Raw genomic sequence first — 20,041 nt, forward strand, 5'->3', positions numbered from 1 at the left:
AAAAATCAACAAGTATCTATATTTGAAGATTTAACTCCCCAAAGATACAAGGCATTTCTTGAAGCGAAGAAAAAGTATGGCCCTAGTAATGTCTGGACAACTTCTGGTAAGATTTTCCGTTGGAACCCAGCAACGTCACAAAATATATGTATAAGTGATTTTTCAATTTAACAATAACGTTACAGCTGCGACAAACCTCTAATAGATCCAAATAACGATTTCGCATTTGTATGCATTGCTCGGTACATTTTTTCGGTTATTTTTTTTTATATTATATATATTAAATAAATATATATATTTGTTAAATTTAAAAATGTGTATTGTGTTGTGTTCACTATTGAATCGCTTCTTAGGCTGAAATATATACTTAAGATTTTTTTTCTTTTTGCGTAGATGCTTACAAGGTCTATTGGCTATGACTTATTCGATTTTTAGTTTTTTCTCAATTGGCGGACAGCGTTTTGTGTGTGTATACCGTTCATATTAGCTTATGGCTGCTGCAAGTAATAAAAATAATTTTTGTTTTTCTCATTTTAATGTCCGATCACTTTTTTCACAATTTGGCAACTTTAGTGAATTTTTAAGGGCTGAAAAGTACGATGTAATTGGGCTCATCAGAAACCTGGTTAAGTAACTTAGTACAAAATAACAGCATAGATATTTTCAATTATAATATTATACGTAAAGATAGAGATGGTCGTGGGGGCGGAGTCGTTTTTTATATTAACAATTCATTAACATTTCAAATTCTAAAAACGACCACCCCAGAGTAGCGTATTGGAACAGCTATGGTTTTGTACTAAATTAATAATAAATCAATGGTAGGATCATATGTTTTGGATCACTGTACCGCCCACCTAACATAAACCTTCGTAATTCGTGTATTGATGATTTGGAGAAAGCTATTGTTAGATTTTTGCCTGAGGTTGATCTTTTGGTATTTGGCGGGGCGTTCAATGTGGATATTTTGCAAGTCAACAGCCCTGGATATACTGCTCTCAGTAAACTTTTCAATAAATATAATTTGGCACAACTTGTTCGAACTCCTACGTCGGTCCTGTCGGCTGATGTCCAAGTAATCAACATGGACGACATTTCTGATCACTGGTTTAAACCGAATTAAAGTTGCAAAAAACACGCCCTCCTGTATCCTTTCATACGTATCGAGATTATTCCAATTTCGTTTTTGTGGACTTTCTTAATGACATTTTTAGTATTAATTGGCAAGATATATTTAATCTCTCTGATGTGAATGAAATGGTTTCCATTTTTTCAGCAGAATCTGACTGGTGTGTTTAATATTCATGCACCCTTTAAAACTTCGAGATTCACCAAGGCCAGAGCCTCTTGTATGACTGGTAATATACTTTTTATGATAAAATTGCGACAAAAAGCCCTTACAAAGTACAAAAAATTAAAAACTTAAAACTCTTTTAATGAATATAAGAAAATTAGAAATATGGTAACAAGCGCAGTTGCAAATGAAAAAAAATCTTTTCTAAATTTTAAATTTAAAGAGGATCCGGCCTCATTTTGAAAAACTTTAAGTGTCTTAAAATAACACCTAAGAATTCAAAGTTACCAGCGCACTCCAATACTGTTATCGATGCTGAACAATTTAATTCTTTTTTTATTAATAGTATTCCGAAAACTAATTCATTACCTGTTACTCTTAATAATGAAATAAATACCAAATGTATTAATAAAGTACACCCTAATGTTGAGAACAAGTTTAAGTTTAGGGAGATGAGTGAGAGTGATATTGAGAATATAAAGTCTGTCTCCTTTGGATCTGATGCTATTGGCATCAAGATGATTTATTTTTCTTAGTCCCTTTTCGTTATCCAAATTTCGCAGCGAATGGAAAAAGGCGGATTTATTACCCATTCCCAAAGTAAATAGCCTTATTATAATAAATAATTTACTGGAAAAAGCCATGAACCAGCAATTAAAAACGTTTTTTATAAATAATAAAATTATTCCTGTACCCAGTCTGGGTTCAGATCTCGGCATGGTACGGAAACAGCACTATTGCATGTATGCGATGATATTCTTCGTGCTATAGATAATAAAAAAGCTACTGCAATGGTGCTGTTAGACTATTACTACCAGTAAAGCATTTGATACTCTTGATCATTCTATTTTGCTTGCCAAATTAAAATATTTTTGCCTACACGACTCAGCTTTGTATCTTCTTTGTGATTATTTGGCTAATAGAGTGCAAAGAGTACGTCTCGGTTCAGCATTTTCGCAATATGTAGTTATTGGCCAGGGAGTTCCGCAGGGTAGTATTTTGGGACCACTTTTGTTTTCAGTTTACACGTCTGATTTTCTTGAGTTTCTTAAAACATGCAAGTCGCATCAATACGCGGATGATGTTCAACTCTATCACTCATTTTCAATTAATCAAATTAATACCGCCATAGGGAATATAAATTCTGATCTTGATGCTATTGTGCAGGTGTCTAGTTTCCATAAGCTGGCTCTTAATGCTGCTAAGTCAAAACTATTGGTTTTTGGGATTCCTGATTTGGGGGTGAATGTCTCCATCCAGGGAGTTAATCTGCAGCCGACTAGCTGCGAAAAAAACTTAGGAATATTTATCGATAATAAACTTAATTTTGAATATCATGTTTCTAATATTTTACAAAAAGCTTACTATAAACTTAACGTCTTGTACATGTATATCCATTCATATATTTTATCAACTATATGTATGGAAGCATTTTATTCTGGCCAGCCCTTGCTCAAAGAGATAAATAAAGCTTGCAAAAATTACAAAATGCTTGCCTAAAATTTAGTTATTGTAAGCAAAAATATGACCATGTAACACCATTATTTATCGAATCTCAATGGCTAAGGCTGGAAGAACGATTCAAAGTTTATATGGCTAGTTTCATTTATGAAACTGTCCCCAAGTACTTGTATGAGAAGCTGGTAAGCTGCAGTAGCATTCATGGTCGTGATATGCGTCATTCCAAAAATTTTTATGTTCTTAAGCATAGAACTACCAAATTTCAAGCCTCATTTAGCTATACCGGTGTTAAAATCTATAATGCGTTGCTTCATGATCTGAAGTGTAAGCACTCACTCGCTTCTTTCAAAAAATCTGCCAAACTCTATTTTAATAGTAGTTTATAGTTTAGTATTTTACGAAAATCATGTTTTTTCTTTTTTTCACTTTTTAGTTAACTATATTACTTGATTAATTGTATGATATGATTATGTCTGTGTAGGATTGTTTTGTTTTGTAAGCCTAATTATAGTTACTAATTTAATAAATTAGTAACTATAAATTAATAACTATAAATTTAATAAATAACTATAAATTTAATAAATTTATAGTTCGAATTTATATATATATATATATTATTTTCAAGTACCATTTTTAAGTGTGTGGTTAGATAGAGTAGCCATAGGCTAGATCTCGCCGCATTAATAATTGTTATTGTAATTTTCGATTTCCGTAATATAAAGGCATATTTATTTATTTATTTACATTACGTAGACGTGCCCAAGAGAAAAATATACATGCTCGTGGTGTGAAAAAGCGCTTAGGGCGATTTTAAAAGTCGCTTACTGAAGATATGGAAAAATGTCAAAAAAAATGGTTAATCATATCTTAGATTTGAAGTCTCGGCTTTTTGGGGTAACTCGCATCCAAGAGAATTTTAGAAAGAAGAGAGATTTCTGGCGTACAAACTTGCTAAGCGCATTAAGACCATCATTTCAATAGAGAGAAAAAAATGGCCAGCAGGGAGTGGATTCATAAGTTTTTGTCCCGCAATCAATCCATATCTCTAAGAATCCCAGAAGCTACGTCAGCAGCCAGAGTTCAAGCTTTTAACATACCACAAATTGAAAAATATTTCAAGAAATTGCAAGAAATAATAGAAAAGAGAACATTCAACGAACGATGATTTACAATATGGATGAAACTGGGCTTACTACGGTTCAAAACACACAAAAAATATTGCCAAAAAGGGTAAAAAGCAAGTCGGTGCTATAACTAGCTAGCGCTGAGAGAGGAATTACTACTACACAGCAGTAGTAAGCGTCAATAGTGCAGAAAATTTTGACCCTGACATTTTTTTCTTGGAAAAATTAAACCAGACTTTGTATGATGACGCTTCACCTGGCACTCTCCCCTTATATAACGAATCTGCCTATATGACCGGAGAACTGTTTCTTAAGTGATGGTCACGCAAGCCACAAACAGCTGGAGTCCTTAGTATTTGCGAAAGAAAATCACTCATCGACTTTAACCGCTTGATGTCGCATTTTTTGGTCCGCTGACAAATTACTATGACCAAGAAGTAACAACATGGTTGAAGGCTCATCCAGGACGGACAGTTTCTATATATAAAATTGCTTCATTATTTGGACAGGCCTACAGCAAAGCTGCTACTGTTGAAATAGCTCTCAGCGGATTTAAGGCTACCGGTATTAATCCTTTGAATCCAAACATCTTGCCAGACAACCTATTTTTACCTAGCTCAGTTACAGACATCCTAAACCAAAACCAATATGAAAAAGTTTTAAGTAATAAAGTGGTTACTAATTTAGATATGAACTAGTCGGAATCAGATCTACTTTCTACAAGTTTTTCTCACCAATCTGATTTTTTAGCAATCCAGCTTTCTACGACTTCTGATAACCAGCCTTCAACGAGTTCTGCTATGCAGCATTCTTCGATTTCAATTAACATCATTCCAGACATGAAAAAATGTTGACAGAATTATCGCCAATGCCGATAGCTAGTAAAGCGTCAGTGCGCCGAAGGGCAAAAAATAGTTATGACAGCATTTGTCAATGAATTGAAAGAAAAAGTAGTTGAAAAGGAGGAAAAAGAAATAAGAAAGAGTACTAGAGCTCGAGTAACTAAACGATTGGTGCAACCAGAGGATGAACTTGATTCATTTGTAAACGACGATGAAGACGACTCAGATGTGCCATGTATCTACTTTAACGTCCTATTCAGTCGCTCTAGGTCTCGAAAGAAGTGGATTCGGTGCTAGCAATGCAAACAATGGGCTCATGCAGAATGTGCTGGGGTGTCAATGAAAATTTACTTTTTTTTTATTTGCGAAGCTTGCAAAGATTAAGTAAAATTTATAAAAAAAAAAAATAAGAATTTTGTATTTTTTCAATATATTATGTAAGAATGTGATTTAATATTTATATTATTCGTATACCTATTATCGTATTATTATTTGTTTTCATGGTTTCTCTTTCATGTCTATGTCATCTTGCGTTTATGTGATAAAATCATATGTCATTTTGCCTGACGCGCTAGCAAAAAGATATTTTTGTGTTTTTTATTGAAATCAGTTTATGTTCAAAACCCATTCATGAAAATGATTTTATATGGATACTTGGAATCCGCTTTTGCAACGAATTAAAAGACATAATAGAATTTGGATTTTTTACGATGAAATTATTAAACAAAAGATTGTATGTCATTTTGCTCTACCTTAAACTTTTTAATTTTTCCTTGCAGTAACTATTTTTATTTAGGTTTATATTATTATGCTTGAATGACCTATGAAGTTTTATTAAAGCGCATAGAACAAAAAATGTATAGAAAAGTGGTTGTGTTGTATTTTATTTTAATATCTAATTTGCAGTGAATAATTGTGGTAAAAACCTTAGAACATTGAAAGGCTAACATTGACATTGCCGTAGAACTATGGGCAGTTTATTATCTTGCAACATCTCTGATGTAATGATGCCAAATGCTTATGAAGAAATGGCAAAAAAAACTGTATAATATTATAAAAATTTGTCGCTTATTTTGACAGGCACAACACAATCCTCCTGTTTTTCTTTAATAAAATATGAAGCATTTTTTAAATTAAATATGATAAGAAACTAAGATATAAAAAAGTCATTATTATGAATGCAGGTAACGTACATTAGAGAAAAAGGCAACAACATCGCAATGCCGCTCGATCGCATTGTTGATTCCACCGACTCAAGGAACCGAACTCGTTACCAGTGACGTCGTCAAAAAATATTTACATGACAAGTATTTATTAATAATAGATTATGCTTTAAATTATAAACAATATTACCGTTTATAAACTCTTTATGCGTTTTTTTAAAGTTTCTCATTAAAGTAATTATCTAATAAAAAGTCTTTTTATGGAAATTGAATATTTTATAATTATTATAGATTTCTTAAGAAGTTATTATTTGGGTTTATATCTATGATCCCATTTTATTCTAGGTTTATGATGACGGTTTTCCCTTGATATGTTTTGACAGTCTTGGTTTACATCAATAAGTTAAATTAACATTATTATATGTGTTGATATATAGCTGAAAATGTCCTCTTTTAAAAATGTGTATAAACTTGACAACAGAGAATCGAGAATATGTTTGTTAACAAAACACCTCTCTTGCCTTTTTATGTTCTTGTAAGATAAAAACGTATTAACGAATGACACACCGGCAGAGTTGACTATAGGAAACAATGCTCGCTATTGTAGATACCTCAGACACAGACCTCATAAAGAAATCTGTGAACAGAACGGAAAAAAATACAATTTTCAGCTGTTATATTGCTGGGCCATGCTGAAAAATATTCTGTAATTTATAGTAACTAAATATTTATGCTATAATGCTGGCAACGTTAAAATTTATTATAGTAAAGTGTGTAATATAGTAAGAGCCAAGTTTGTTTTTTCAGACCTTGTCGATTAGTGCGGGATGATTCAGGAGCACTTTTACTGAGCAAATGGAAAACCTAAACAAATTTGTAGAGGATGTAAATAAATAAGCATTTGGTTTAACTTGAGAACAGTTTGCAAGAGTTAAAAAGAAAAGTAACCATCACTGCATATAACTAGCACTCCTCTTAGGGACTCCTTAGAAACTAAAGAAGTCAAGAAAAAAATTACTAAGAAAAAAGAAGGAAAATTAGAAAAAAAGAGGACAATGTCAAAAAAAGCCGAAAAACAAAAAAAAGTGTGAATCCAAAAGGATCAAAAAGTCAATCATGTCAGAAAAACGAAATTTGACGGCCACAGTGATTCTTCAAATTCCTCAACCTCAATAAATTACATGGACGATTTACAAGATTATAATAAAGATTACCTTGGATAAATAGAAGAAATCTGTTTAATTCACAATAAGTCAGGTAAAGATGAAGTTTGATATGTCAGGTAGTACACTTTTCCTCATGTCGGGATGGGTTCATGCAAAGTGTAAATTGTGTGAATGCTGGAGAAGTAAAGCATATGTTTGTCACTTTTGCAAGAAATTGTTTAACGGTAATTTTGAGATCTAAGAAACAAGATGCTCCGTTAAAATCATGTATAGAACAAACTAATAAGCTTATTATCGTCATTTTCCCCTACAGTTGATCTAATGTGAACTGACTGAATACTTCACAAAGCTGTTCAAAAATTTAGGTTTCACGTTTAGATATACTTATAGTTAAAGAAAAAATAATGTTTCAGTTCTTTTTTGCTTTATGAATTCTATAGGTACCACATGATTCAGCTAAAACTGAACAAAGGGACAAATACTACAACATGTACACAAAAACCTGTTCCATTCCTTCCGTATTAGCGTTCTTCCAGGTAGGCATTACATTCCGTCTCAGCAAATACCTAAAATACATCAGTCGTATTATTAATATACGGATGCATTGTTGTGTGTGTCGTAATTGATTTGTAAGTAAGAAGGGATCGCGGCGTTCAGCTCAGACGCCCGGCGTCGCAGCGCAGCGATGCTATGGCCACGCCACACGTCCTCATCTGGGTCCCCTCCTCCGCCTCCACCGCCGTTTGGGGAGGCTCCCGACGTTACGGGCGGCGTGACGGCCGCCGCATTCGAACACGGGATCTGTGGAGGCGGAGAACCGCCGCCTCCTGCTCCGTTGCCACCTCCCGGAGTCCCCCCGCCGCCGCCACCATTGTTACAATACGTCATCATGCTATCACCTGCAACGAAATAAATCAATTCTGAATGTACGTGAATGTTTTTATCTGTTTCGAAAATGGATTTTTTGTACGGGGATGAACGGTTTATTATTGGAACGGCGGGTGTTGGATTAAAGAATTTAGAATGTGGGTAGCAATCTGAAACATATGCTTATGCTATGTGCTTAAGCGTGAGTATTGCTTTGTAGGGGCCTGTGTATCATAATGAGGATGGATTATATGGTTTGTCTTTTAATAAGGTCGAGATCAGATCAGTAACTCAACACAATCTTTGAAACATTTTATAATAATATTAACAAAAATATCAATTGAAGACAAGAAATACAGCTTTCCTGATAAAACTTGATTGAATCAATAAAAAAATGTATAGGGTCAACATTAGGGCTTATATAAACTACAACTCAACCATATCCAAGTGTCCGATGAAATTTGGATGCGCAGTGACAAAACCCTTTGATGAAGACCGTAGCTTATAGCCCCATGAAACTTGATTCACCAAAGCGGAATTTCGGACGGGGATCATCTTTGGGTGACTTGACGTTAAGAAAATTTAATAGTAGTGATGTTAGTGACACTCTTAACAGTTTTGACGTCGGATCAAGAAAAGTTTGTTGATATTAATCCCTTTCTATTTACCATGATTTCGAGTTTCAAGTCTTATTTCTTCCGGAATTAGGCCCAAAAGGCATAGTATTTGAAATCGGGTATGTTTTCTAGACACAGGATTTCTGGGTGGAGACAATATGGGCTGAATGAATGGAGAAAACATGGGCTGGTAAGAATATTTAGCTACTTAAAAATTATTATTTATTTGAAAGTTAACCGGTCTTTGTTTTCAAATTGTATTAATTTAATTTTGTTTCTTTTTATTACTTTCTTGCCTCTTGACTGCAATAAAATTAATTCATATAGTGCATCTGTAAAGTAGCGGATAAATTCAATAAAAATGGAATGGACCGTTTCTGGAAAAATGCCCGAACCCATCGATTGTATGATGATATTGTAGGATGGTAAGCAGAGTTGAACCAAAGTTTTGTGAATTCGGGCATGTTAGCGATACTCAAATGGCTGGTCGGGGTTCAATAACTGAAGAAGATGACCTTAACGTTCTGTTAGCGGTCCAAGATAATCCCAAAGCGGCACGGCTTCTAATGTTAATTTATTGCGATCTACTGTGCATAAAGTATTGAAAAAAGCAAAGTTCCACCCTTATAAAATATTCTTACTTCAAGAGCTATCGTAAGATGATTTTGATCGCCGAAATGAATTTTGTGAGTAAATGCAGCAATTATGTAATGATAATAAGTTTGTAAAACGGATAATATTTTCTGTATAAACGAATCTATTGAACGATTTCATGCAACCCTTTCCGAAATGATTCGTGCTAACTACGCCGATAACCCCGATGTACATCCTTTTCAAGTACTACCCTACGCGGTAATCTGTTACAATTATACTCGCAATAAAACGCATGGATTTACTCCATACGAACTCATTTTCGGACATACTTCAAGTCGGTCCCCTGAAAATTTATACAATCAAAAAGAACTAATATCTAAATATGTTAGAGATCTTAATAATCGAATGGACTTTTACTATAAACAAGCACGCCAAAGAACTGAAACACAAAAGGAAAAAGCAAAGGCAAGACACGATGAACATGTATCAAAACAAAACTATGATTTCAAAATCGGTGACAAGGTTTATGTGAAAGAATCTCAAATTAAGTCTAAAGCTGAAAACCTTTTTAATGGTCCTTTCGAAACAATTGAAATTTTCCAAAACTCCGCAAAACTATTAAACCTCGAGACAAATCAATTTTCAAAAATTAATTTCGACAGATTAAAACCCTACTCTGAATAAATTTTCTTCTTTTCTATTCGCAATGTCCTTATCCCAAACATTCCTTACCCCTATAAACAACACCATAGGAATCTTTCTACATGAAGAGGGAAACATAAAAATTTCAAATAACAAATGGACACTTTTAGTCTATAAAGACTTACTTCCAATAAAAGAAGCAATATCAAAGAACGAAATTATTTTAAACTTTTCCATCTATTAGATAATTTTTACAATGTACAGACCCCTAAAATGACTATTTTTAAAACAGAAGTCCAAACCCACATAAGTCTTCTTAGCCAAATTTCCGACTCAGTAAATTTAAAATTTAAAGAAATCATTGCCGACACCAAAAATTATTCCTTCAGAGAAAAACGTGGTTTTATAAACGGAATTGGTACCATCTTGAAATCTATTACTGGTAACCTAGATGCCTCTGATGGTAAATACTTCAATAGTTGCATCGAAAAAATTGCCCGTGACGAAACGCAAATTGAATCCCTGATGAAAAATGAAATATCGGTTACTACTTCTGTAATTAAGAACTTCAATTCAACAACACAGAAGTTGCAGATCGACGAAGAAACGTATAACAAAAAATTCTAAAACCATCAAAGATTCTACCGCGAATCTTACTGCGAGTTATTACTACGTTATTAATACTACGAGTTATTATGCTGTGAAAATAGGAGTTCTTGACACCTGTGAATCTCTTATGGAGAGCTATGCCTTTATTTAAAGACTCCTTAAATGATATTCAAAATGCCATCACCTTTGCACGACTAAAAATTCTACATAGTTCCATTATCACACCAATTGATTTGATCAGCTCTCTTAAACACATCTCTCAAGCAATAAATAAGAACAATCTACCCTTACCAGTCTATTCATCTAATATTGCTCAATATTTCACCAAAATTGAATTAGAAGCATATCAATCTGACTCGAAAATAGTTTTCGTTTTTAAAATTCCTCTTGTAGAACCAGAAGCTTATACCTTATATCATGTTTACCCTATACCTATATCAGATAATAGAACTGGATTTCATCACATCATTTCAACTTTATCTTTGCAAAATTTGGAACACTGTAAAATCTTAGGACGAAGCCAGAAAATCTGCCTGGACATGCTGAAGATGCAATTTGTGAAGCACAACTCTTGAAGCAGAACGCCCAACTACTACCACAAACCTGCCAAGTTCACGTTCTTCTAGCCAAAGGTTATAAAGTCCAAAATATAGACCAAATCTAAATAGTATCCTGCAACTTTAACCCTCTTGTACAGCCTTCATTGGTAGCACCAGAGTTCAAGCAAAATATATTGTTGAAACCTATCAAAATATCAGCTATAAAAATCAGCCCGTACTTATTCCCTACAAATGTTGTGAACATTTACCAACTAAAGAATATATCCCAGATCTTCAACCTTTAAAATTAAATAAGATCGATACAGACGATCTCAATATTGCTCAAGACAAACTGTACCAATACTCTGAAAATTTGGAACAAATGGCAACAATACCATTTTCGTCGATTAGCAAACCGCTAAAGTTCCTAACTAAACTAAGTTATCAGTTTATACATTACGGAATTTGGAAGAATATTTATATTTTATTTAATATTTTAACAAGATGCGTAACTGTTAATTTTTATTGTATAACTTGTGAATTTTTTATATTTTGTTCCTGCTGATATAATCAATACATATATCTGAGCTCTCTTCTCTGGAGACTAGAAACTTTTGCGCGGATTCAACCGATACTCAAAAATGAAAGAAAGACTGTGTTTATCAATAACTGTTTGATTGCTTTAGTCCTGGCAATCGCCACTGTAATGGAGAAAATTGTCAACCAGCAAATTTTAAATTACCTGGAGTATACAAACATCATTAGCGACTGTCAGTATGGGTTTCGAAGACACAGGTCCACTGGCGGTCTGTGGGCCTATCTCACGCATGTTTGGGCTAAGACTATCGAGAAATATTGTGAATCCCGTGCAATAGCTTGTAATATTTCAAAGGCATTTGATACGGTCTGGAATGAAAACCTCTACATAAACTGTATTCTTATGGTTTACCACCAACTCTCATTGCTTGGCTTGGAAGCTTCCTATCCATCCAGGTTGTCTTAGATGGTAACACGTCGTAGAGGTTTCAATTTAACACTGGTGTCCGTCAGGGATGCATCTTGTCCCCTACCATCTTCCTGTTATATATCAAGGACCTTCTCGACAAGACTTCTTATTCAATCTACAGCTTTTCTGATGACTGACACCAATGTATGTACTTCCTTTAAGTCGCCTAATCAGAGGACTTCAGCCGATACTCAGTGCCATAGGCATCGCGAAGTAACAGCTATTAATGCCGAACTGAACATCCTCTTGGGAGTCGGGTGAGTGCAATCTGATTAAGTTTAATGCGACTCAGGCTGCTGTATTTACAAAGACATTATTAATCGACGTTAAAATATATTTATTTTTTAAATAGTTTTGTTATTAATTCCTAATTATTAAAAATACAAATTTAAAAAAAATACTTCGCAACTATAAACCATTTAATTTCATAAGGTATTTTAAAAACCCGTATACCTAGGTTCTCCAAAACAAAATAAACGGAAGTTAATTCTAACCACATTTATAGAATAATGACTTTTACACGTTAAGTAAGTGCTAAAAACGATTTCTAATTGTTCATATTCCTAGAACATGCTGAGAAAAGACTTCACCCTTATATATGATAAAGCATACTATTTAGTTTACCCTTACAACACGATATAGACTTTCTGATAATATTTAAATAGAATAAAATAAGCAGAGACCAAAATAAGCAAGAGACCAATAATCAAGCCTTTTTAAACTTTCTCAGCCACAAATGGTCTTGCAATATTCATAAATATTTTTTAATAAAATTAGGAATAGTAGTTAATTATAGCACTTACATTGTCATAAGTGAAAAAAAGGGTTCAAAAATAATATGGTTGAGCAGGGAAATATCTATATGGAATAAAAATTATGCTTTCGGTATGTGGACGATACATTTGCAAAAAGGGTAAAATGGTGTGAACGAATTCTTGAATCGCATCAATATTTTACTCGTAATAGACATTATAGAGAGATTTAAGCCTGTACTTTCTAAATGTTCTTGGGGGGCAGAACCACATACACAGATTGGGCAATATTTACAAAATAGTGACAATAATAATAAGATTTTCGGTAGAATGGTTTTCCGTAAAAGTTCAATACAACTACGATCCAGAAGACAAAACTTAGACAAATGACTCGATCATGAATGGCAACAATTGTTGCCAACACCGTACGAATTTAGAGGATTTATCACAATCGTATAAATAAGAAAAACGTTAAAGAAGAGAAGGCGGATTATCTGGGTTCATAGGTGCATAACTAGAGTATATAAGCCTGTAGAACGTAGTTCAGTTCATTCATCTACAACTGAAGCGAAGTGTCACACTTGTTTTTAAAACCTAGAACAATGTCCGACAATTATATAAGATGTATAATATGAGATATTAGGAGTGATCTGTTTAGTATCTTCCAGGAATAAAATAAGCAATAATTCATAGTAACCTAATTTACAACTCAATTTTATAGTAAATATTAACACGTGATATATAAAGAATATAATTAGAACAAAACTTCTTTGTGATCAGTAGAACTTTTTTGGGCCTTCCATGTTATATTTTTAAAACGAGAATATTCTATTTTCCAGCAACTGAGCTAATAAAGCCTTAAAATAAAGTAATAAAATTTCAGCAAAAAAATTGATTTAATTGACGTAATAAAATGTTCATAAGTAGCAATGTTATTTATCATAATAAAATATAAAACAATAATAATATATGTTTATCAAAACAACCAATACAATGAGTTTATAAACTATCAAAATAGCAAAAATTCAGATTTACAAAATAGACATAAATAAATTAAAGTACATAACTAGAAATATATAATTGTAAATAATGTATCTTTTATTAATTTCATAAAGTTAATGTATGGTTAGTTTTATTAATACATTTGTTTTTAATTACCAATAGTAGTAAGGACAAGACAAGACTATTAAAACTCCTAAAATTTTCTTGATATATTCGAATTAGAGAAATTCACGCGCAAATATCCTTCGAATGCTTATTAGAGCCCCATGTAACAGCTGACTTTAATCATAAACTTTGTTTCATGTTTTATCTATATTTATTCTGCAAACATTACAGCTATATTTCTTGTCAAAAAAAAGAAATGTTTCTTTTATGTTAATTTATTAAAAGATAAAATAAAAATTATGACATGATTTAATTTCTGTCAAATAAATTAAATGAAAAAACTTTTTGTTTCTGCTTTAATTTATTGCTTTTAGCACTTGAATATATCGTAATAAGAAGTGGAATGTCGAAATGGATGGACGGTAATTTTTTTAAAATGTCCATTACATAGATATTTCTTATGGAATATATACTTTTTTCTTGCCTTGGAGTGTCTTCCGAGATATAATAATAATATAGAACAATTTAAGAAAAAACGGATTTTTAGACAACTTATCCGTTATTTTAGGGTACTGAGAAGTTGGCGTTTTCAGAATGTACTAATAGCTTATTATTTTTAAATATATTTTTAATTGACGCTTAAACTATCAACCGAAATAGACTTTTAAAAGATTATACTGGTTTAAATTATTTAAAGTTTCTCTTTTCAGATAAATGTTCTTAAATATTTATCCAAATCCCCTGTGAATGTGGAGAGTCATACATAGGCGAGACAAAGGTACCATTGAAAGTCAGGACAGAAGTCCATAACATCGAAAGTGGATCTAAAGAAGAAAATCCAGATTACTGATTAGGAGTAACAAACAGAAGACGCTTGGTCCAATGGCCACAACATACATTGGATAAAAGCAAAGATTTTGTGCAAGGAACAACACTGGAAGAAAGGAAGATTCTTGGAAGCAACCTGCATCACGCAAAACTAAGGAATCTTCAGCCAGGCCACCGTCGATATTCACAACATATCGGCTGTCCCATTGCAAAACACAGTAACTGACATTTTAGCCAAAATCGCCTTTTTCAGTGATTTGAAGTTGCTGTGTTTTGCTGTATCTTTTGGTATTTTTAAAACTAAAATCGGATAATAAATAAGGAAGATCTAACATGCCCAAAACACAGTAACTGACAGTCGGTGAAATTTTTTCTCATAACAAAACACAGTAACTAACAAAACTCATTTCAAAACCATGTAACTACCAAGTAGTTACTGTGTTTTGTTATGGTTTTTTCAGTTACTGTATTTTGATTTGAAAATTGGTTATAATTTTCTCAGAACATGTTACCCCCACCACAAACTTTACCAGGTAACTGTAAGAGTGTCGCGTTTAATACTCAGTTCGACTCTAGTAAGTAGCCAAAGTAGGATGTTGCCTCATATAATGTTGCCTGTAAGTGCGCGTACAAAGAATATTGTTTCTTCAGCTCGCTCGGAAAAGAAGGCTAAAGGGAAAAGAAAAAATCCAAAGGTGTAAAGAAAAGCATCCAATAAGACCAGCGTGTAAAGGCAAGTGTGGTAGGATGTGCAAACAACAACTAGCAGAAGATCACCGAAAAAAAATATGGATGGAATACGGAACCTAGATTACACCAGTAGGCGAAAATGGCTATACAAACATATAAAACTAGTTTCTGTTAAGCGGAGGATACAATCAGCAATACGTAAGAGGTGCGAATCAAGGCGTTATTCTTTATCACTTTACCACAAAATTCCAAAGATTTAGACGTATGCAGGTGCACATTTTTAAATACTCTGGGATATACGAATGATTCAGTTATAACCGAGTTAGTTCTGGCCATTAAACAAGGTTTTTGTGGTAATCAAATTAAAGAACGTAGAGGAGGCTGCCGAAAGCATCTGAATAAAGATTTAATCAAAGACCACGTTGAGTCGTATAAACCCTCCATTAGCCACAATCGCAGAAAAAAACGCTCCTAATATTAGATACTTACCAAGAGAGTTAACTTATAAAAGAATGTATGATGATTTTAACTCAAAACATCCGTCAGTCTGTAAAATTGAGGTTTACAGACAAGTTTTAAAGCAGATGAATGTTTCGCTTTGCCAGCCTAAATCAGACATTTGTGAGGACTGCAAAATATTAAAGAATGTGCTAGAAAATAAAGAAGATCATAGCATTCAGGAACAGCTGGATACTCACCGTGCTAAAGCTGAAAAGGCAAATCTTCTTTATAAAAAAAGACTCCGAAGAAAAAGTAAGTTTGACGAAACGTATTTACTCCATGGACTTACAAAAGGTTATAATTTTGCCCATTATGCCGCAAAGTAAAAGTGCAATTTTCACCAGCCGCCTTGTGGTCTTTAACTTGACTTTTGCCACTTTAAATAAAAATTCTAAAAACAAAAGTTACTGTGTGCTTTGGCACGAAGCCTTAGGGGGACGCAAGGCTGAGGCAATTGTTGACGCTTTATTTCAGATAACAAAAAAAGAAAGAGATGTCTCCCATTTTATTTTCTGGGCTGATAACTGTACATCCTAGAACAAAAATTGGGTTCTTTATACGTCCCTGGTTACTGAGGTTAATCGTGCTTCCGGACCACAGGAGATCATTATACGATATCTTACAAAGGGACATACCCACATGGTTGCCGATGGCGTACGGTAATGGAAATATAGAACAAAAGATTCTAAGAAACAGAAATATAGAAAGTACTTGAATTAAATCAATTTCACTTATGGCAAAATAAGAAACGTACCACAAAAAAAACGGATGATCCTTTAAAGGGGTTTTTGTTAGGAAATTTAGTAGAAGTTTGCTTTACACGGGGAAGTAATTGCATGAAATATAAAACCGATTTCAATGACGAATACAAGGAATTGGATTTTTTACAAAAAAACATTTTCCTGGTACATTTACGCCCAATGCTTTAAATATACGAGGAATTTCACGTGAAAAAAAACTGTTATTTTAAAAGACTTAGTGCCATTAATGCGCGAAAATAGAAAAGTGTTTTGGCAAACCCTACCAGAGTCAGAAACATCTTTGGACTTGGTAAATCATGAACAATTGGAAGCCATAGATGGCGATTCTTAGTCTGGTTTTTTAGGTTACCTGTTTCGTATAATTTTTGTACCGTTTTGACTTACCAACAAACTTTTAATGGACGTTTGTTAGCTTATTAGTACGAATATGTATTGTTTTTGTTTTTGTGTTAAAAAATTTACTTATTTGTTTTCCCCTTTATTCTACGGAATAATAAAAATGTAGTTTTGCATTGTATTTTCTATTTCTTAAAATATCCATTTTTACCTACTAATATTTTTAAAAAATTTTGTCAAAACACAGTAAGAGTCCTTACTATGCTATAGTAAAAAAAAATTAAATACATCTTATTTTATAACAAAACACAGCAAGGGCATTTACTCTGTTTTGATGTAAAACAATTTGTTTAATTTTTTTATTAAAATCTATGCAAAGTTAGTTATTGGACTGCCGATCTACTATCATGACTGATTAATTGAATAAAAAATAGTTCAAAAATTGTAAATGCAGGTTGTCTAACATTCCATAAGATTTTTTTGATAATTATATTAATAATGACTTGCGGCTTGTAAATTTTAGAAAAATCGATTTTTCTCAACTTGTGTATTAATGCAGTTACTGTCTTTTGCAATGGGACAGCCGATATACTGTCAGGACACTGTCAGATCTACACACTTACATCAGATACACTTACATCTACATACACTTCTAGTATATATGCCTGTAGAATAGGTATTATTGTTAGTTAACACTTGATAATTGTTGGAGATACTTCCCAACCGAAATGTCGTGCTAATTTTAAAATAAAGACAATGTTCGTAATATCGAAAACCCTGTAAATAAAAAAACTATGCACTTTTCGACAGTACTATATATGAAGTTTTTGTCTTATTTTAGCTCTAGATGGGGCTGATGAAATATTCCAATGTAGTTTCAGGTCACCCTGTATAAGAGTTCTAGATAGTATGTTCATTTTTGTTAGATGTGAGTTCTCAGCAAAAAATCTTAAACATATCTAAATCTGATCGTTAATTGAATATTTACTCAAATATTCAATTAACGACTGTGAAGTTTCCGGCACTTTTGATGAGTTTTAAAAAATTTTTTTTTTGATTCACTTTTCTTCGCAGAAATTTTTTCACCAATCTCTGTTAGTGTGTTATTTTTTTAAAGTTATCGTACTGATAAGTCTTAAAAGAAAGATTTTCATGGCCGGCTTTGTGTTTATATTTTTGTATTTATACTTGTGGGTAACATGTTTTTGTCGCCTTCTAATATTGATTCTCATTTTTGATAGTAATCCGTATAGTATATTTTTTTAATAAATACAATATATTATTTTATCCTAACGATCGACAAGGAAACCGGTAAAAAAATTGATAAGAGTATATTTAAGTATTATAAGGTACAAACAATAAAAGCTCCATATTATTACTATTATAGATATAAACTCACCGTTATAGAATAAAAGGGTCTGTCGGGTAGATTCGCTAAGTCAGGCAGGAAAATTTAGGGCTGATCGTTGACACGTGTTTAATCACCCTTGATCTTTTCTGCTTGACTTAGCAAAACCGTATTAACAACTGTATATAGATTTCTATATAAGTTCTAATCTTATAATCATTTTATGTATGTATTATTTAAGTGATGCAAAAAGTAATTAAAACTAAAAGTAATTATTACTGATTTTTTGCGTAGTGCTTTATGTATATACAGATTTATAGATTATGTATATTTATAGATATTTATAGATTATTAGATTTATGTATACACAGATGTAAATAGCTCCGCACTAAGTATGTAAATAGTTAGTTTAGTTAGCTCCGCACGAGCTATTTACATCTGTGGTCTGTCGGGTAGATTCACTAAGTCAGGCAGGAAAATTTAGGGGTGATTGCTCGTTGACACGTGTTTAATCACCCTTGGTCTTTTCTGCTTGACTTAGCAAAACCGTATTAACAACTGTATATAGATTTGTATATAAGTTCCGTTCTAATTTTATAGTCATTTTATGTATGTATTATTTAAGTGATGCAAAAAGTAATTAAAACTAGTCTTAAAACATTTTTATTACTGATTTTTTGCGTAGTGCTTTATGTATATACAGAGCGGCGCACCGAAAATTTTTCACTCCGAATTTCTCCGAAAATCAAAAAAATGATTTTGATTTGAGGGGGACAAGATAATCTCGTATTTATAAACCTTTACTATCAACCCCCTACACTGGGGTGACAGCTATCTTGAAATTTTAAAAAAAATTGGGGTCGAGTGATACCTCATTTTAAAGGTCATTTGATCCTAATTATAATACCCAAGTGTCAAGTTGCTACTATTATCCTCTTTAATATGACAAAATATACCCAAAATAACACCAAATATTATTACAATAGTACTTTGGAATATTACCATTCTGTACAAAATATTGCTAGTTATTAGTCTATCTTTGGTATCTTGGTTTGGTTAAATTGACTGTATGAGAATTTTAAGTTTTACCATATTTGCTTCAAGAGAGTGTTGAAAATTAGTTTAATTTTCTTCAGAAATAACGATTGTGCTAGAGCAACTGCATTCCCCTACAATGAATTACATCCAGATGCAAACTTACACCATAAGTACGTCATAAACTTGGTGGCAAAATTTGCTGAAACAGGATCATTTGCAAACAAACCTATAAATGTTATAAATCAACACCTAAATGAAGCTGTAAAAGTTGCAGTTTTGGGCTATATGGCAATCGATCACACACTCAGTAAAAAAAAATTGAGTGAAATATTTCACGCAGAAGTGTCCAGAGGATTTCAAAAAAACATAGGTTTCATCCCTACAAAACTAAACTAGTGCAGGAACTTAACGAGGATGATAATGATGTAAGGATGATGTTTGTTTTTCTGATGAATGCAGCTTTTTTCTTAAAGGTATTCCAAACGGACATAATTTCAGATATTGCTCGAATTTCAACCCGGAATTTACAGCTTCAGAGACGTCGCGGATGCTCTCACCACCCTGTATCATACCAACAGCTCGTGTTTCACGATCAACCTGTTGCCTTTGCATATACTGGCGATCTTGCACATACAGTATTAACACAAATTCTCACTAACTGGCAGAAAAAAATTGTAGTGAATATATTTTTCAGTTTACCAAATATGCCTTGGAGAATTTAAGCTATTTAGTTAATATCAACAAGAATAACTTAAT

General features: G+C 32.8%; 1 protein-coding gene across 2 annotated transcripts in view; it reads right to left on the reverse strand.

Moving 5' to 3' along the window:
- Positions 1-221: 221 nt before the first annotated feature.
- LOC126736007 (homeobox protein orthopedia-like) overlaps positions 222-20,041 on the reverse strand; it is an 85,365-nt gene continuing 65,545 nt past the window's right edge. For both annotated transcript variants that reach the window (XM_050440187.1, XM_050440188.1), the window contains exon 5: positions 222-7,949. In XM_050440187.1, coding sequence (XP_050296144.1) covers positions 7,639-7,949 — 311 coding nt within the window. In that variant the 3' untranslated portion in view covers positions 222-7,638. The remainder of the gene's footprint in view (positions 7,950-20,041) is intronic.

Source organism: Anthonomus grandis, chromosome 5, assembly GCF_022605725.1.
Source record: "Anthonomus grandis grandis chromosome 5, icAntGran1.3, whole genome shotgun sequence".
Taxonomy (NCBI): domain Eukaryota; kingdom Metazoa; phylum Arthropoda; class Insecta; order Coleoptera; family Curculionidae; genus Anthonomus; species Anthonomus grandis.